Genomic DNA, 20,676 nt, shown 5'->3' with positions numbered 1-20,676 from the left:
AGTGATAAAATCACAATAGGGTGTGTGTGTAGTAAATGCATGTGAATGAAAAAGCTCCTTAGAAATGTACAGAAGCCATAAAGCCATGCTATAAACAATTGAAGACCAAAGCATTCAAGTTGCAGTCTTGCCAAAGATTGAGGGAGCCTTCAGAAATACACAACAAGTAGAATGTCCTTGTTCTCAAGTGTCAAGAACTCTTCAGACGCCTAGGCGGGAAAATTGAAAAGTTTGTAGAAGCTGTATAAGTCGAGGAAGTAAAATCTGTTACCACTGTCTCATTTGTGGAAAAATGACACAGCTGTTCAGTCCTATAGATCACCTGAAAGAAAAGGAAATGGGAGGCTTTCACTAGGCAGGGAATAACAGTGATTGGGACAACTGAAAGGTTTCAGCTTCTGGTATTCTGCCTGTTGGAACCAAGGAAAAGAGTATGTCCCAGAAGTTAACTTTCTCTGCTGCTCCCTTCAGTGCAGACTTGCTTATGCTGTTATACATGAAAGAGTCAATGTAGCTTTGGAAAACCGAAATGGGGGGTATCAGACATCCATGCCGCAATGTTATAAGAAAACATTTTCTAAAGGCACAGCCCAAAGTGTGAGTGGGAAACTTATCTAATCAGGAACTTCGTGAATGATTGTGCTACCAATGGTTTATTGGTACAGGGGTGCGAGTAGGTATTTTGGATATTCTTACTTAGTATTCAGGTTGGGTTGGTCCTGTAAACCAGGAAGTGAGATATTATTTAATGGAACTAACAGAAATGGCTAAATATATGGTTGTCGGAAAAGTAGAGTTTACATGACATGATGGCTGGGTTAAGGTGCCTGCCAGGAGATGATCACTCCAAATTCTCATTTTGGGTGCCATTTGTGCTGAGTCATTTGGTTTCAGAATGATCATTTAGGACAGTGTGATAGGAAAACTGAGTGCAGAAAGCCATTGCTACTCTCGTCAGTCTCCTAGACAAAGCAATGGAGATTCCAGAAGACAAGGCCGACCCTATAATAAAGTTTAGGTGGGTAGCTGCGTCAGCATGCATAGGCTGCAAAGGAACAAGTAATCGGTTTATTCCAAGCTGTACAGAGAAGAAAGAAATCACGTTTCAGCAGTGGAGCCTCCTTCAGGTATTAGGTTTTTGTCCTCATACCTGAAGAAGGATCCACGGCCGAAACGTTGTGTTTTCTTTCTTCTCTTTTCAGCATGGAATAAACCCATTACATGTTCCTATAATAAAGTGTGTTCAGAAAATATGTTCTCCAGATATTGTGCAGGTTATAGACAGTATGTCCAATGCTGAATTCAAGTCAAACTTGCGAAGGACATAACCGTTCTGTAATTTGAGCCAAAGGATTAAAAATGTCTGTGTGGTACAACTAGACAAGCCCTGCCAAGGGCCTTGTTGAAATGCACAATGAAGAGCCTCCTTTCATTGAAATACCTACAGAATGTACACCTTGCACTAAATATAAAAAACAGTTATTGGACGTTTCCCAAGCCAGTAACGTTCCAGTCCATTGTTAGCAAGTGCAATTAATTCACTTAGCAATATCTATAAAGCCAAATCCTAGAGATGAAGATAAAGCTTCAGCAACAGCGCTGAGAGAGTCTTGGGCCCCCACTGTAGATCTTAGTTACCTAGAGAGACCACAGAAGGAAATAGTCTTTCAATTGTCAGATGGGACATGATGGGTTTATTCATGATGAGGATGACCTTGGGTTGAAACCCGTCAAATGGGAATTAACGGGACAGGTGTTGGTACTGTGTGAAACTGTAGGCCTTTATACATACTATAGACAATAAAGAGGTAAAGGAAGACGTGTGAAACCTATTATTAAAAGGCTGGATTTTGCTATCAATCCTATGTGTGGCAATGTTTCAGAACATAGTCAGAAGGTTCTTAAACATAGCCAGAGAATGGAAGCCATATAGTTATCTAATGGTGTTTGGAAATCCACCCCATTCTTCAGTTAGGGGTGAATTTGGAATGTCACATTTGAAACACATAGTAGAGTGGGCAGTTGTGATTCTGTGTTTCTCCATCTCTCATTGCAGCTGGCTGGTGTTTGATCAACCTGGCTTCCAGGGAGCTCTGTCTGTGCTGGAGCCAGGAGAGTATCCCTGCCCTGAGTCATGGGGATTTCAGGAGCCATTTGTCAGATCTCTAAGGCCTCTCAAAATGGTGACTTGCCATAAGTTCTGAGTACCGATTTCAGTATCTTTTTTAAAGGTTCTATAATATTGAGATCCGGTAGTATATAATTTACTTTGATCTTATATTCAGTTTTATTATTTAGATTTTTGCAAACTTAATCTATACATTTTTTTTATCATGTATTAAGTTAACAGCACATTAGTAAGAGTTTTAGGCAAACTACAAGTAACTGATACAACTATTTATAATGTTGATTAACACAACTTAAATTATTCCCTTGTATTATTCCCTTAGTAATTGTGAATAGCTTCTGCGTATAAACCCATTTATTACCTCTCATTAGTACTTTCAGTGATTCCAGTAACTCATTCCACTGTTCGGTTTGTTGGGTACTTTTCTCCACTGATGCACATTTGCATAATAAAGTAAATTTGGTTTTTGGTGTGAAATTCAATTCAATGATTCAAATTAATTTCAGTGATAAAGCAACATGGGTGTCCATTCAAATATTTTTTTTCACATTTTAAAGGAAATTATTTTTAAATTATACATAAGAGATTTTAATCAATCCCCTAAGCATGCTATGTACTTTTTTGACTTTGTTCATCATCCTCTTAACATTATATGTATGTTCAGTACTTGTGTATTCCTTCTATATAGATGTTTATAAGTGTAGTTTTGTAAATTAAATTATACACTGTGGTTACAGGTTTTGTCGTGCTGTAATATTAAGGACTTTGGTAATTATACTGTTGTCTCCAGTCATATATCTCATTAGCATTTTATGTGTCTCATGTTTTGTAGGGTGGACTGAAGGTAGAGAAGCCTACTGAACCAAAGGTATATGAAAAAAAAATAATTCTTTAAGTGGCACTGATTTGTATGAAAGGCCTAATTCTTATGAAAACATTTTAAATAACATTGGAACTATCTCAATAAAAAAAACTCTCAGTTATATATTTAGCATGATCTATCTTGATCTAATAATATGATTTTTAAAATTATCGTTAAGGTGTGTTCACAAAGAAATTCACAAATTCAAATTCACAAAGAAACAGGACTTATTCACATGTCCTTGACAATGGCTCAAAAGAAACCATGTTTCTGGTTGAAAGTTTAGTGACAAACAAGTTTTGTTCGAATATGGAACTGGGGATGAAAAGACTTGCAAAAAGTATTTATTATATGACTTTTATCCTGCACTAAAAATGTGGATATTCCTGCAGCTGACAAGCAGTGGCCCGTTCCAGTGGAATTCCCTGAGTCGTTCAGATTCATATCCTAGCAGCAAGCTAACCTTTCATCATTGTTGTTACAGGCTATTGTCTATGAAAAGCCGTCATTCGAAGGAGAATTTGTAGAGGTTGATAAAGATGTTTTCAGCTTTGTTCGGGAAGATGAGAATTCAGAGATTTCAACTTGTTGGGTAAAGGAACTGAGTTCTGTTGGCTCCATCAAAATCCTTGGTGGACTGTGAGTACTGAAATTCTCTCAATTTTCTAGCTGAACATATCATATGCCCTTAGAACAACTAAATTGTGTTATGTTTACATTACAATGAATAACATGTGAGCACAAGCATGTGTTTTCCATTTTGGCCGAATATTGCAAATTAACACTCAGTACTGTATGTTGTAGAATTACTGGCTTTCATTTACTCCTTTGCTTTTTATATACAGTTAATATTCTGTGCTTCTTCCTACTCTTTTACAGCTGGGTGGGTTATGAAAAGGTGGGGTTTGAAGGACGACAGTATGTCCTCGAAGAAGGAGAGTATCCACACTGGAGGGACTGGGGAGGATGTGATGGGAAGCTCCTGTCTTTGAGACCTGTGGTGGCCGTAAGTCCTGACGAATGACTGCATTGTCAAGGATGGCCTTTTATGGCCAAAGTACAAAATAGGCTTCTTTATTATAATTTATTATAACCGTCAAAATAAAAAAAAAAAACTTCATTGCAATTAAAAGTTTCCTGACCTTTTAACAGTCTGTAATAATAATCCATTGCTAAGACCTATTATTAGCAGAAACCTGCTAAGGTAGGTGATTGTTAGGTTCAAGTGGGCTGAACACCAGTCATTACTAGCCTACACACATGTACAGTAAATAACTCCCACTGTGAATCTTTGGCATCATTAAAACCAAATTCTGATGCAGTTGCTGGGACCTTAGCTTATATGGCAGTTTATTAACCAATATGACAGAGGCAGGCTGTTATTATGGGAACAGGTTATAGATCCTTTTGTTTGCCAGTACAGTTTAGGATTAGAAAGCTAGTGTACCTCTGACATTTTATAAAAATTATATAAATCTTAATTTTTAATGATTGTTCTATCCTTATCTATTCAGAATGTCTCCTGAGCTTTTATGATAGAAAAGCTAACCGCAGTTTTCTTTTCATTTCATAGGACTTTTTGTCACCAAGCATGAAAATGTACAGTGACAAAGACTTTGGAGATAAAGGAAGCAACATTGCTGTTTTGGGAATGATTGCAAACATGGAGGACACAGGTTATGGAATAAAGACACAGTCAATTGAGGTCATTAGTGGTGTGTAAGTGACGCATTTTTTTAATAAGAGTTTAGTGACAAAAGTTTGAACTAAGATGTCTTAAGGTCAACTGGCCGCTCAGTTTTAGTTATGTACATTAGGTAACCAAGAGTATTTGTACTGTAGCTACAGTTTTTTATTTTATATTTATATTGTTTATATTTATAAAAAGAGAGGTATTAGTAAACAAATTCTATTGGAACCAGTAGCATTTGTTGCATTATTAAAGCTTCTCAGTTTATAATCTCTGTTCATCATTTGGGCATGATTGAATATTGTGTACTGTACATGATAAGTGTTTCTTTCTCCCAATTCCCAGTGACACCACAAAACCCCCAAATAATTTATATCGGTGGCATTATGATCACATAAAAAATATTAATTTTTATTGAATGTCAAGGTTGCATGATTTAATCTGAAGCTGCAATATGTATTTATATTCAGCTGTTACTGTGGTACGTAGCCCGATCTTGCATTTTCCTTGGTTTCCTCAGTCCAGTCTTTGCAGTGGCAGCATCATTCCTTTAAATTTCAGCCAGTGCAGAAAGTAGAACAAGAATTTCCTGTTGAATCAGAACCTTGTGGTTTACTTTTTTTTGTTTTTCTGGACTCTGATCCTGATCTGATCTTGTAGGTTACAATGGAAGCTGTCCAAAATCTGGCATTGTCATTTTGGTTTGTTTTCCCTGAGGGGTTATTCTGAGGTTTCTAACTGTTAAACGAATATTTAAAGACTATTGTTATTGTTGTTCAATAGCTTGTATACTTCAGTACAAAACACATTATGAATGTAATGTGCACTATATAGTAGATATGTAACATTTCTTTGTGTTGGAAAATGGGCAGTATTTCAGTTTTCAGGGCTAATTGGAATCCCTGTTGGACATGTTAAAAGAAGCTGACACTTTCAGAAAACAGTTTGTCAGAGCACAAGAACATTAGAATAGTCACGTGTGAGAGGAGGGACACTTCAGAGTAAGCATTCAAACCCAGCCTGCGTATCTTTCAGTGGTGAGAGGTAATTGGAGGCTAAACCATATGCTAGCATGCAGAGGAGAGTGTAAGAGCTGGTGCCTCAAGCTGGAATTTAACACAGAACCCTGGAGCTGTGAGTCAACAATTCTGAGCACTCTGCTGCTGTGATGCTCAGTAAATGACAAACACACTTCACATTCGGTGTAATAGCACTGTGTTTGATTCAAAACAGGTGAAAGTTATAGTGAAGTACTGAAATGGAAGATTTAACTCCATTGTCACTTAAGATGTGAAAATGAGAAAAATGTATTTGCTTTATTTTCGGCTTCCATAACAGTTTAATTGAGTCATTTTCCCTCATAGAATATATATATAAACTGCTCTTCTAGTATGTTTTTCTAAAAAAATTGATTCAGTATGGTGAACCTTTCACTGATTTTGTGAGACTTCATCTTGCAAAAGTGGGATGTAATTTAAGAAGACGTGAGATTGAAAATTGTCTCCTTCATTCCTTATGGTGTAAAGATTAAATAAATGCTTCTCCTTTCATGGTTGCTTGAGGTGTCAGTTAGCATTAGTTATCTTACCTCTGAAGGTGTTTTGTGTTCTGCAATGCGGTGCTCCACCCCTGGAACAAGTTTGGGCAGTTCCACTTTCCATCCAGGATGTGCCAGCCTCATCATTTCCTCTGTCAGTTAGTCATCTGCAGACTTGCCTGCAGGCTTTCCAGCTCACTTTTTACTGGCTAAATACCCAGCACCCGCAGCACAAAATATTAGGGGCAGGAGTGTCTGGCATGGCCTTCCCCTGCTTATACTTCCAAACGCCAGTGTAATTCTTCATTGTCTTTTATATCTCAACATTGCTGCCCTTTCAGTCTAGCCTGTTATTTCATGATGAGAATGATTTCACAGCACTGCACCTTGCAGGAACTGTGCTGTGACCTATTCACTTTCAAAACCATAAAAAAACAGAACAGAATTAAGAAAAAAAAGCTAGAACTGTGAGAAATATAACAGAGGAATAAAACCCATGAGAAATTTAATTCAGTACTAGGCTCCATGATAAGTTTATTTACAGTTCTTCAACAAGTGTACTTTTTGCAGCTGTGTTTGTATATGAAACATCAAATGAAGATCAGAGAATTTGGTTCAAAATTTTACCTTTTTATACAGAATTGACCAAGTTTATATGAAAGAGATTACATATGATTGAACAATATATTTGAACCTTGACGTAAACCAGTGAAAAAGTCAGAAAAGTATATTTTTCTTCTTCCTTTATCATTTCTATTTCTACTAAATAGAGAAAATACATTTATACCATCTTATGTGTTTTATACTTACAGAAAGGATATACTGTAAAATGATTTGGCTGTCAGATTGTGAATGCATCGGGAGGGATGCATGTTTCTTCCTGGGGTTTTACATTTCCTGATGTCTGAAATACCTGGACAAAGACAGGCGTGTCAGAAATGTAAAGCATCTTGTATGGCCAGCATGAGAAACCCAAGTGGAGATATGTAGCCAGTTAATGTCCCATTTAATGATGGCTATTTCTGTCATCTAAACCAGGTTAAGTGTTTGTTGTTAATTATCCAAACTGAACATTGTTCCTAATTTAAACATGAAAATGGTAAACAGCTCTCTCCAAGTATGTAAACATTCATCACTGTATGCAAACACAAATGGTTACCAATATAGCTGAGAAAGATTTTTCTTTCTTTTCAGAACGCTGATTTCCATAGTTTTGTCTCAGAAAGTTAGTGGTTTCATTACCTTAAAATATCTGTGACTGAAAACACTCCCTTTCTATATGCATATGAATTGTTCATTACTTGGTTTTCCTCATTTTATGTTTGAATGGTCTGTAGTTCAAGCACAGAAGTGCTTTAACATTGCATCAGTTTTTTACCATGTTTTTTTTTTAAATAATACAAACTCATGTTATAAAATACAAGCAAAAAATGTTTAAATGTGGTTAGGATTTTTACAGCTTTTTTGTGTTGCTTTCTTGTAAGGACTAAAACCGGTGTTAACTGACTAAGGTTACAAAGGAAAATAGTTGCAATGATCATTCCTGACCTAATTCTGCTTTTATACCCAACGATTACGTTCTCTTTTAAATGTTTTAAATGTTGTAGAGGAAATATCTTATTGATAGCTTCTCACTTAAGGTGTATTAAGAGTCCTTTCTCATATTCTAGTTTATTCCCTCCGTTGAAAGCTTGTTAAGCTTTATCATTTCAACTGCTGGATATGTACAGATAGGGGCATGTCTCTTGTGTAATGATGGCTCAGTCTGAGGGCCAACATTAACCATAAATCACTGAGGAATCAGTGAAATACTGAGAGGAGAAATAAAAAAAAACAAAAGCTTTGTCTGAAAGTATAAAGGATCAATCACAACACTTTGAAATTCTTTAGACAATACACAGTTTTTATTTCGAGGCAGCCATGCAAAAGCTCAGAGGTTGAAAATGGAAAATGTTCACAAAAAACTACTGTATATTGTCTGGTAGCTTTTTATACTTAAATAGCTATTTTTAGTGTAATCCTATATAACTAGTTTCTGTATACCTCTTATTTGCAGGTGGGTGGCCTTTGAGAGTCCTGACTTTACTGGAGAAAAATATGTCTTAGAAAAAGGATTATACAATAACTTTGAAGACTGGGGAGCAAATAATTTTAAAATCTCATCTGTTCTGCCTGTGTTTCTGGTAAGATAAATCTGTTGGTTTTAAGCCTTTTCTCATAAAAGACGGGGCAGTATTTTGGCCCAAATTGTTATATATGGATTTGTTTTAAATAAACCACAAGATTGGTGGTTTGCATGTTTATTATTTTATTGTTTTAAACACCTTTCCAATGGTCTGTGCAGGTCATAAAACCTGGAGTAATGCCAGTTTAAATATGTACGTTTTAAGGTGAGATTTGAAAACAGCTGGATTTGGAAACCCTGATTTTCTCCTGAATTCCTAACCTGTCCAGGATTACAGCAGGAGAATGCTCTATGACTTGCATTCCTAGTCTTGTTGAAGGGATGAACAAGAGGCCATTGTGAAAAGACCAGAGAACTCAGACAGGGATGTGATTTGTCTGATGGTCAGAATATGGGGGAAGCATGTTATCCTTTCTTTCATTCCCTTTTCACAGTTTTTGGTACATTTAGGTGTTTTCTCCTATTTCCTTGTTGTTTACAGTTCTCTTTATGATTTGCATTTTAGGAAACGCTTTGTGGTTCAGAACCAAAATTTAAGGTAAGCTAAAATACAATTTTTACATTTTTAATTTTCCTTTAATGGAAGAAGTAACTGTCACTAATTTAGCATCTCCCTCTTTTCACACAATCCTATTTTGTTTTGTGAAATGTGGTTTTCATACCGATTAAAGACGTTTTTTGTCTGTAAGAAGATTCCTTTCAAATATCTTTCAGTGTCAGTACATCTCTTTGTACACATTACATATTTGAACACCGTGCATTTCAAAATAGCATTTAAAAAAGATTTGACTTGTCAAAATGGGAAACCAGCACAGTCTTTTGTTACAACAAAGAACAGAAGTCATTATTCAAGATAATCAGTTTCATTAAAAAGTTATTGTGTCTGACAGTTCAAAGTTTCTCTTTTATATAATTTCTGTAACTTTGTAAACTCAGAATGAATGAACTAGATTTCAAAATGAACACCTGATTTATATCGTTTGTTCCTACAGTATGATTTAAAATTGTTAGCGCTGTCATTGTCACATCTATGATTTTGTATTTTTGGATGACAGACATTCGTCACACCCCTTGAAAAATGACAATACTGTTGTCTGGGAAAAATAACAATAGTTTTGTCTGTACGTACAAAACCTCTACATGTTTAGAATTCTTGTTCATTCCCATGCAGGCAATAAAAATTATGACGTCAAAAGACAACATACCAAAATTAAATGCTTCAATTTTTAAACCTACATCTTATGATTATTGTAATGAGCTCTATTAATTATAAAGTCAATAAGACATAACGGCTTAAAAATGAAAAGTTTGCACATTTTGTGAAGCTGATATTGAAACATTATGTTAGAAATTATATTGATGTTGTAGCAGCTCACTTTTTCATTCGGTTTTTCACAGGCTCAGTTATTTTCAGAGCCTGACTTTCAGGGCAGCTGTCACACCCTGGAGGACAGTTCACCAACCCTTCCCCAGTCATTCACACTGGGGTCCTGCAAGATTTTGTCTGGAAGGTGGGTTTTCAAAATCAGAACATTTGTCTTCAGGAATTTTACTAACAGTGTATTGTGTTACATAGGTTTGTTCTGTTCCCACTTCAGTCTTATTTTTTAGACAGTTGCATGGTTTATAATATGTCATAGCTTTTTAGAAAAATGTATAATTTGAAAAATAAAATGTCACTCTAGAATTAAAGACTTCTACGAATGTTTATACATCCCTTTCAGTCTGAAATTCAGAAATGTGTACTACTATTTGCATATAAGAGATTTCTGATTCTCTTATAGAAGTAGTAAAAATTATTCACACCCTCTGTGTAATACATAGTAATTGAATAAATTTGGACAATATTTTTCAGTTAATGAATGCTATTACTTTAACATTCAGTAGGTCCATTTAAACTACAACATCCTTAAGCCTTGAATTAAATCATATTTCCACAGTCTTATCAGCAATGTAAGTTTTAACAGGTTGTGTTTTTTCTAATTCAGTCAATTATTCAAGTAGTGTTGCATTCACTGTATGAATTGAATAATTGCAATCACTGCAAAAGAGCTCTTGATAGTCAATGCAGAAGATGAAAACAAAGGACTTAATTTTTTCCAGTCCATAATTAGTTCTGAATTAGAGTTCTTATTCTTATTCATTGTAGAGCATGTCAGTGTGTTTTAACTTGATTTGTGCTTTTCCTTGCTAAAGACGCACATAACCAATCATTCCAATAAAATCGGAGGCATTCTGGAGTGAAATTAAGAAGGAAACAAACTGTGAAGCAGGGTTAATTAGACTGCACACCATTTATGTTTATGTTATTATACAAGTTATTTAAAGTTGGTCTTTACATTTCTGTTTCAAGACTGGAGGTTTCACCTCCAATATTTTCAGAATTATTAAGTTTACTCTAAATTTACTTATAAAGAGTGGAAGTGAAAACAATATAAGCACCTGTGCATCACTTTTCTGACTTGCTCTGTTTTTGACATTGAGAATATTGTTCCTTTTCCATGTCAAAGAAAGTAACAAGAGTATTTACTGATGAAAATACCAGCTGTTATCATAAAAAAGTCAATCAACCCTGCACTGTTATAATTTATCATTTAAACATATTGTTTGTGCTGAGAATACTGAATACACACAAGTGAGAAGAAACCCTGACTGAAATCTGCTTTTGCCAGTTGGATAGCCTATGAAGGACAAGGGTTCGAGGGACACATGTATGTGCTGGAAGAGGGAGACTATCCTGACCTGATTGCATTAGGCTGCCCCAATCTCAACTCATCTATCCAATCCATGCAGATATCAGGTTTTGTAAGTACAAAGTATATTTTCTAAAATTTCTTATTTTGTCTTTTTGGTTTCACAAAATATCTAATTATGAATAATTAAGAAAACATGTTATTTAGCCCTTTCCTTGCAAGCAGGTTTTAAAAAATACGACAATATTATATACAGTACATATACAGTATGCTATAAATGCAATTATTATTCATAATAATATCATCATTTATTTTATATAGTGCTTTTCATGGTGTATCATCTCAAAGCACTGCACAATAAAACTTCCCAAGATAGAAAAATAATACAGTAGATGAAACAGAATTAGAGTATAAGTATGAATTTTAAGATTGGATATGAAAGTGCTGCCTGACCTTTAAGGTCTGAAAAGGCTGGCAGATCACTGCGCCTTCCTTGAGCCCCAGAACACAAATCCTGAATCTGAGCCTTGTGTTGGGAAATGAAAGAAGATTAGCATCCAAAGTGTTCAAATGACATGAAGGGGTATAGAGAGTTACAGTACCAGTTTACTGTTTTGTTTTCTGATCCAAAACTTTCAGCCCTTTAAAGATTAGAAGCAGTAGTTTGAATCTTATCCTAAAATCCATAGGCAGCTAGTGCAAGGAAGCTAAACAAGTGATATTAGTTTGGGCTAAAATCCAAGTAGCTGACTTACAACATATTCAGAATTTAAGAACATGTTTGTATACACCAGGAAGAACTGCCATACAATAATCAAGCCCGGAAAAGACCAAACACATGCAGCAGATGTTCTGCCTCAGACTAGGAGAGTGTGATAAGTGCAGCTCCGCCTGCCCTGCCAGGATCGGATCCTGTTCACGTGAGGGCTCCAAGCTCATTAGCACTCCCCAGACAGCGTATAACTCTGCCACACCACAAGGCCAGCTCCTCCACCATAAGAGACTCCTAGTTGTCACCAGTGACGAGTGTGGCTCGATCCTGGTCACTAGCAGGCCCAGACTCTTCCCAGAGGACAATCCCTCTGCACCAGTGTACAGTATGTAACAATCTTGCTACATACAGCTATCCACCATGTTACAAAAATTCACAGCCTGTTTTGCTTACAAATTTTGACTCCATCCATGCATTGGAATCTCCTTGCCTTGTCCCCTACTCTACACCACCCCTAGACCGAGAGACCTATCTCTAGAGCTAAAATCATGTAACTGACATTGCACTTTCCTTTCATTCTGCTTGTTGTGTAATTCATTTCTTTGTTAGAAAAAAATGGCTGAAAGGTTGTTTTTATTAATGGGGACACTTCATTAATTTTACATAATGCTTAATTTAAAGCTGCTTAGATCTACATTTGATCACCTGTAGTTGCTTTACTGTGGCCTTTTATCATTGGAGATGTTGATTCTGAGGTTCAGTTTTAACATGTCTCTGTAAAGGAAGATGGACTGACTGAACTGGGGACTGTTTACTGCTTTTCTATACAGCTGTAACATGAGAATACAGTAAATTGGTATAGTACATTTCCTGAAGAGCTCAGGGTAGTGCATAGAAACAGGGCGGAAGTGCATCACAGAGTTCATTTTATAACTCATAGGAAGAAAAAAGCATGTTGTGAAAATAGACATTTGTTTGCAACCTTCGTATTGTGTCGTATTTGTTGCAGGAATTCTCTCAGCCTTACATTACACTGTATGCTAAAGCAGACTTCAGAGGAAAGAGAATTATTCTGAAAGAAGGTGAAGTGAACCTGCAGTTAGCGGGATGCAGTCCCCATGTCTTCTCTGTCAATGTGGAAGGAGGAATGTGAGTGACATTTTTTTATTAAAGCTGAAGGACTTTGCTCTGCTTATACAAGCTAACAGTGCCTTTGTAGGGGGATTGAGAATAGTTGTACTGTACAGTGCAGAGTGTGTTCAGCATCATTTTCATTTCAAATGAAATATTAAGGGTAGCACGGTGGCACAGAGGTTAGCATTGCTGCCTGGGGTCCTGGGTTCAATTCCAGACCCATGGTGCTCCCTGAGTTTAGTTTGTGTGTTCTCCCCATGTTCATGTGGGATTCCTCCGGGTGTTCCGGTTTCCTCCCACAGTCCAAACACATACAGTAGTAGTAGGTTAATTGGCGTCTGGGAAAATTGGCCCTGGTGTGAGTGTGTCTGTGTTTGTGTCTGTCTGCCCTGCGAGGGACTAGGATAGGCTTTGCCCCCCCTGTGACCCTGTATTGGATAACGCTCTTGGAAAACAGATGGATGAATAAAATATCAATGCAGAGATCCATAGGTTTGTGAATAGATGGGGAATATAATATTGAGGTCGCATACCCTGATGTTTAAAGAAGTTTGACATATCTGTAAATTTCATATTTGGTAACGCTTTACTGTATAATTAGTGACTGTTCTTTAAAAGTGCATATAAAGTAATACATTATCTGCCATGGCAATAATATGACATGTGCTTTACAGTGAATTGCAATGATTTCAAGGTAGGTGCATCTATTCCTTGTGAAATAAATGTGAATTGTCTCTTATTGTAAAGTAATACATGTTTTTAAAGAGGTTACAGAATTGAAGAAAGTATGACAGTTGCATGAGGAATTCACCATGTGCGTATAAACCAAATTCTTCTGCAGTAGTGTGCTATTTTCAGAATGATTAAGTTAGAAGTTGAGCTCATTTGCATTAAAAAAATAAATAGTAAAGAAAATGTTGAACCGTGAAGAGGTGGTGTGTGATAGTCTTTAAACAATGTTCCAACAGGTGGGTAGTTTATGAACAGAGCAATTACAGAGGTCGTCAGATTCTGCTGCTGCCAAGTGTTATACCTGACTGGCACAGATACAGCAAATGGCACAAAATTGGCTCCTTGCGTCCTTTATTCCAGGTAATATTTTTCTACGGAAATTACAATTAGTTGAAGAGACAAATTTCAATCTGTTGTACACAGAATTATCAGAATGTACTCACAATTCATGTCTCGTCCATAACTAGACTCTTTCTTTTCATAAAAAAATGGAGGTCTAGTGTTTGACAATGAAAATGTTATGTGTTTCTTTTTTCCACTGATTGATTGCATAGATGTATGTACAGTATATTTGCTTACTTACAGAGGTATGTTGGGTCAATCCCAGTTCACTGGGGGTGTTTAGCATAATATGACATTTTCATTTTTCACTCTTGGGGGTGCAGCTCAGACTATATTTCCAATCACCTCGACACATGACACATTAAAGGAAAAACATACAGAGGACCTTGGGCCAAGAATACTGGTTGTTAATGTTTAGGTTTTGCTCAAGATTATCTAGAATGAAATTTGTGCCAGCTGATTGAAAATCTGTTTACATTTTTTTATGTAGTCTTTCAATTCGTTTAATATTAGTGCCCCATCCTCTGAGGAAATCTCTTGATCGCAGCTTTGTTTTCCAGAGGCTTTTTTCCAGCACAAAAACATCTGTAATATTGTGTACTGATACTATTAAGGAAATTCTGATATGAAATTTTATGTGGATGAAATCAATATGGTTAATTCAGTGACATTGTTTTTGGTCACTTGATAGTGCTTTAGTGAAAAATGCATACAGAATATAGGGCAGGAATAACACCTGAAGAAGAGACCATGTGATTAAATATTATTTCCACAGAAACAAGTTTTCTTTAGAATTCGGAACAAGGAAACTGGGACACTGATGTCAATCACTGGCACCCTTGACGACATAAAACTGATGCGAATTCAGGCTCTGGAGGATACTGGGGCTTTTGAACAGATCTGGTTCTATCAAGATGGTCTCTTAAGATGCAAGGTAATAATAATGTGTATTGTCTAAGCAGGCGTAAACCAATTGTTTACTTGTCTTTGCTGTTAAACTATATGCAATAACATATTCCTTCATTAACAAGTCCCATCTTGAAGCAGACATCATTGGATTTGAACATTTGCATAATGCACTTCCACAGAACTCAGCTTGCAGTTGCTTTTCAAAGACCTTGAGAAGAATATCTAGATTTCGGGATACAGATTGATATTTTAGGGTCAGAAACAGACTAGGCTACATAAAGGTGTTTTACTTAGTGCATGAGATTCCTGTTTCTATTTATTTTTCCTAGTTCATAATGTTCCTGGTTTGGTTGATGACTGATCAGTTTGGAGATGGGCACACCCCTCCCAGCAGGAATGAAACACTGAAGATGATCACTCAGTGCCATTAATTAAAAATTATCATTGACCTTGCTTTCTAAGGGAATAAGAGCACCCAAACCAAGCCAGGAAATTGCACCCCACAATATTACAGAGCCACCAGGCCCTTCACTATTGGAACATAGAGTTCTCTTGTCCATTCTTCGAGAGCGTGGTGGAGGGTGATTCATCTGACCAAATCACATTTCTTCAGCACTCTACAGTCTATTGCCTGCGTTCTCTGTTACACACTGGACTCACAAATGTCCATTGCCAGGTGGGACGAGTGGTTTGTGCTCTGCAACTCGCCCACCGTTGCTCTTTGCTGATGATGTCTTTCTCTGAGATCTCCATGCCGAGATCGCCTTAGATAGCACTGCTCCCTAACCATATTTAAGTTGAGCTATCTTGGTTACTGAATCTAATGCCCCAGGAGTCACCCCTCTTTCAGAGTTGTTCAAGTAGGTAGCTGTATCAGTACGTGTAGGCTGCAAAGAAACAAGTAAAGGTGTATTCCATGCTGAAAAGAGAAGAAAACAAACTGTGGGGTCAGCCGAAACGTTTCTTTTCTTCTCTTTCCAGCATGGAATACACCTTTACTTGTTCCTCTGTCAGAGTCACAGAGGTTTAATCTTGCAGTCATGCTAACCACAATTATTGAAATCCAGGGCCGTTCAGCTTTTTATGCATGACCCAAAGCAAGCTGGAATGCTATCTGCTTAATTAACACAGGAAACAAACCAACGCAGAAGCCTTTCCTTTCAATTTGTGTGGTGTCCCTAATTCATTCCGGCGTTTTGATTTTTTTTTGTACACTACCAGTAAATTCTGTTGTGCACTGCTATTGCCCTGGAGCAATTAGATTCCCTAATAAAACTGCCTGCGGTGTTAATGGGCACGGATATCAGATGTAAGTCACTTTGGATAAAAGCATTAGCCAACACAAGTAATAAAGAGACAGTATATAAACCAAAAACCTGCATCACATCTGTCTCTTTAGGAATATACCCTTTGCAATAAAGAACTACAAAGTATGAAGAAATTAAAATAATGTTAGTATGTCTTTGTAAACCTTGTTTCAAGACATATGCTTACTGTACAGATTTCAGATTCTTGTTCGTATGATAACAAGGTGGGGTTATTGCTTATGCCAGCCTCTTCTCTTTTGTAGATGTTGGAAGACTGCTGCTTGGAAACTGTAGGCAGTATTATTATGGCTGGCTGCAGGCTAACCCTTTCACCCGAGCCAGGGAAAGAGACCCATTTCTGGAGTATCACTCCTGATGGCCTCATCAGATGTAACGCGAAACCAGAACTTGTTTTAGAAGTAAAAGGTAAGTTTGCTGCCATTGTTCTGTAGCTATAATCTTCAAATATACTAATACTCTACTAGTGCTTTGTGTGGTGCTGTGGATCTACATGAAGTAACTCACAGTGGGGATTGCTTTTGTATTCAGTCTGTTGTTACCACACTTATGCCTAAATAAATGGTTTTCTTTTGCTTTGTTTTAAATAGGAAATAGCCACACGTGAACTTATAAAAACTAAAACTCTATATAAAGTTACTGTACAGTAATACATTATTACCAAAGCATTTTAATACATTTATACCTTATGTCACTAAACTGCCTTAGTAATATTCCAATGTTTACAGCAGTGCTGGAAGCCCAGTGACTCAGAGCATTTAACTAAAATGCTGAAACTGCTGTTTCTTACAACCAGATAACAAACTGTTTTTATTTAGCACCTTGAAACATTTCTGTGTGAGGTTCATTTCCTGTGTAATGACTGACTCCATCAGTCAGTACACACAATCAGTGAATGATTAACCAGGCCATTCATTAGAGAATTGAGTTGCTTTATCTATTAATGTACTGACAAAAGAGTATCATAACAACAGTGCTTAAATGCAGTCCTAAATTCTCCAAATTAAGTTGTTGCTGTGCGTGGATATAAGGATAAATAATCTATATTGTCAGTTTATAACCAGAGTTTTGTAAGCACTATCTGTATATATTTAATTTGTTTATACGTTTTTTCTAGTGATCTTGAAAATATACAGTATGAGAGCAGCAAACCAATACGCTTTCTGAAAGCAATGGCACATAACTGCAAAAAAACTTAGAACCTTTTAGAGACAATTGACATCAGTTGTGAGCTTAATGCTTTGTGGAAGATTTCTAGTGGGGAACTCTCTCAAAATCAGGTTCATTATATTACACCTTCCTATTTAAAAATAAATTAGGTATTAATAGTATAGTAAAGTGAAGTAAATTGTTCATGGTGCTTATCTACAGTAAACACATAATATTAAGGATTTTCAGTATTACTATCTATTCACAAGCATGATCTTTAAAGGGTTAAATGACATTAAAAAAGTATATGAGCGATTATGTGCTGAGTGAAAAGAGCACCACACCCACTCTGTCTGATCACTTGAGCACAGACTGCGCATACTGTAAGTGCCCATCCCTGACAAGAGAGTGACAAGGCAAACCACTGTAAATAATTCAGGTGGGTAGCTGCGTCAGCATGTGTAGGCTGCAAAGGAACAAGTAATACTTTTATTCCATGCTGAAAAAAAGGGAGAACATTTTCTGAAAAAGAACACCTGAAAAAGGCTTCATGACCGAAACGTTGTGTTTTCTTTCTCCTTTTTTTCAGCATGGAATAAACCTATTACTTGTTCCACTGTAAATAATTCACAGCTGTTTCTAAGGGATATTTGTATGGGCAGCTGAACCTCTGCTGTATGTTCTTATTTATGTGCCAACAAAAATCAGACCTATCTAGCAGTTGAATCCAGGCCCAAAAGTCACATGTGAGTTCAGGTTGGTTTTAAAACATGCACAGTAAAATGTGCTGTTTTGTTTCCTGTAACATGAAACCTAAACCACTCCTGTTGCGATTGGGAATGTGGAGTTACATAGAGTTACAGTGCATTCATTGTTGAGAACAATACGTTAGATAGCCTTCTCTGTTAAGGTTTTTGTGCATCAGATCTGTCCCTGAGGAAGACATCTGTCCTGCATTTGCACCAGATACTGATAAAAAAAATATTTTGCATGTACATGTATTTTTAATATTTATGTTCCAGAATGCATGTTTAGAGTTAGGGCTTTCCAAAACGAACAGATATTTTGGTGAGGAATAAAGAAGAGCCACCTCCATTACTCTTTACCAGAGCTTACAGAGTAAAATCTATGTGATTAATTTAATCAGACAAGGAGTGTGTAAGGCTCAGAGCTACGACAAAGAACATAATACCCTTCTAGATAAACATATCTTAAGGTTTTTGCATGTGGATCCCTTTTAGGTGTTACAGAATAATTGAGTAAGTTTTAGGCTGAAGGTGGCCAATGCTTAGCAGAAAGGTTTTACTTCAGTTAAAACTGAAGAAAGGAAAATATTCAGTCATCAAAGATACAAAAATAGAACGATTCAGCACATCTTGCAGTTTATTGTAAATTCAAGTTAATTTTCAATGGGGTGACTCTATAAAATCCATATATTTATACAGGTATGTTCTAAACATAATGCACAGAGATATCTTGAACTGCTCTTAAAATGATTTTTTACTGAATGATTCCAATGTAGGTCCTTAGTAGATAGCACCACCTTGTGGTTACAAGCAAGGAGTAACTAACGATTTGGGTTTTACATTAAAACCTGAACAAACAAGAATATCCGTCATTTTATTTTACATATTCTAAAGTAATTCTTAATGTTTTTGAACAAGTTTTGATTGTAATTAATATCGGTCAATATAGTGCCTTCAACAGCTGTGGATCCTTCTTCTTCTTTCACAGGAGGTCAACAGTTTGACAAAAACCAAGTGATCATCAATACTTTTGATGATAAGAAGCTGAATCAAAAGTGGTCTGTGGAGATCCTGTGAAGCAGTGACTGTCACAGAGGAGCTCTACCATGCCTTCCTATAGGAGCTTATAAAAGAGAAGTGTCTCCAACCAGAAGACATTAATTTCTGAGTCTCCAAATGGAGTGTGTTCTTAGCTGTAAATGTTTAATTATGAAGAACTGCTCCTTAGCTAAATGATCTGAAATATTTTTTTATGACAATTACCCATGTTAGGTAAATAACAGTGTAGGATGCAAATGTTTGTAATTAGAACCTTCATATGTAATATCTAAAAGACAAAGGGAAAAAAACAGATGTCCGTATTCTAAAGCATTTAGAAATTCTCAGGGCTATGAGTTCAATATAAATGGAACAACAGACCACACTTTACCATATCTAAGAAAAAACCTGTAAGTTTAGAAGTGTGTGCATGAACCTTTTTAGAAATATTATTTATTTGACGAATCCTTATTTGGCACATACTAAGTTCTATAGTAAGCATAAGGACTTGAACTGTAAAATCTATTTTACTTTGTTCATCAAAAACGTATATATGGGAGTGGAAGTTTTCTTGTTGATTTTGGAACATTGTTAAAATGCTTTAGATGGTTATATTAAATAATTGCCATTGGGAAGTGCCACAGATGCTGTTGTGAAGCAACGTGTGGTTCAAAACAAAACCTTATCTATTGTTTTGGTGTAAAGGAAAGAATGTCGCAAAGTCTAAGCACTGCTTTCAGCTCATGACTTGATAAGGTCTTTCATTAAAAAGATGAATAATGTTGTTATTCAGATTGCTTAACTTCGGAAGACAATTTAGGCAGAGAGAAACATTTAGAACCATCTCAACATGTGGTCTAATAAAAATCTTAACACAGGGTATATATTTTGTAAACTGGCATTTCCCAGCATTTAGTACAGGTAATATTCTACCTTCAGTTAATCTCATCTTTTGTTACACATTTGTTTTGCTTTTTTATTGTAACCGCACTACTGATATTGCAAAGTGTAATATTGAGATTGTTGTATTCTAATGTACGTTGTTGACATGCAAGTGTAAAAAGTGTGTTTCTGCTTTCATTTTTTTTGAGTTCTTGTTTACTGAAAAGGGTTCTAGAACTTTTAGATGTTTTAAGGACGTCAATGTAAAACCATTGCATTTATCTAATAAAAGTTTTTTAAGCTAAAGCATGTGAGTCAAAGTCTGCACAAATATAAAAAAAACAAGACTTTGTTCAAACCTATAGTAAATGCACAGTACAAATTCCACTGCATCAGCATCCTGGGGGCAGTGGAGCTGTGGTCCAGCTCATTGTCAGGTGAAATTACACACCTTTTTCTTGTTTCTCCCTTTCGGTGGCTAGGGGTATTTCAGTTAAATAGAATGCTGATAAAGGAAAAGAGGGATCTTAATTATACACCCCTAGCTGAAATATTTCTAGTTCTCTCTCTCACTTAGAATGGGTACAGTAACTAAAGCTTAGAAAGTCACAA

General features: G+C 36.3%; 1 protein-coding gene across 2 annotated transcripts in view; it reads left to right on the top strand.

Annotated features, from left to right (window-relative positions):
* crybg1a (crystallin beta-gamma domain containing 1a) overlaps positions 1–20,370 on the top strand; it is an 87,906-nt gene extending 67,536 nt beyond the window's left edge. For both annotated transcript variants that reach the window (XM_015350233.2, XM_015350243.2), the window contains 14 exons: positions 2,057–2,183; positions 2,961–2,996; positions 3,475–3,629; positions 3,870–3,996; positions 4,564–4,709; positions 8,274–8,400; positions 8,908–8,940; positions 9,801–9,913; positions 11,075–11,207; positions 12,817–12,956; positions 13,910–14,033; positions 14,791–14,949; positions 16,495–16,657; positions 19,133–20,370. In XM_015350233.2, coding sequence (XP_015205719.2) covers positions 2,057–2,183; positions 2,961–2,996; positions 3,475–3,629; positions 3,870–3,996; positions 4,564–4,709; positions 8,274–8,400; positions 8,908–8,940; positions 9,801–9,913; positions 11,075–11,207; positions 12,817–12,956; positions 13,910–14,033; positions 14,791–14,949; positions 16,495–16,657; positions 19,133–19,221 — 1,672 coding nt within the window. In that variant the 3' untranslated portion in view covers positions 19,222–20,370. The remainder of the gene's footprint in view (positions 1–2,056; positions 2,184–2,960; positions 2,997–3,474; positions 3,630–3,869; positions 3,997–4,563; positions 4,710–8,273; positions 8,401–8,907; positions 8,941–9,800; positions 9,914–11,074; positions 11,208–12,816; positions 12,957–13,909; positions 14,034–14,790; positions 14,950–16,494; positions 16,658–19,132) is intronic.
* The last annotated feature ends 306 nt before the right edge of the window (positions 20,371–20,676 follow it).

The sequence above is a fragment of the Lepisosteus oculatus genome, chromosome 2 (assembly GCF_040954835.1).
Source record: "Lepisosteus oculatus isolate fLepOcu1 chromosome 2, fLepOcu1.hap2, whole genome shotgun sequence".
In the NCBI taxonomy this organism is placed as follows: domain Eukaryota; kingdom Metazoa; phylum Chordata; class Actinopteri; order Semionotiformes; family Lepisosteidae; genus Lepisosteus; species Lepisosteus oculatus.
Note: the sequence above shows the minus strand (reverse complement) of the source record. Positions and strands in the feature narration are given on the sequence as shown.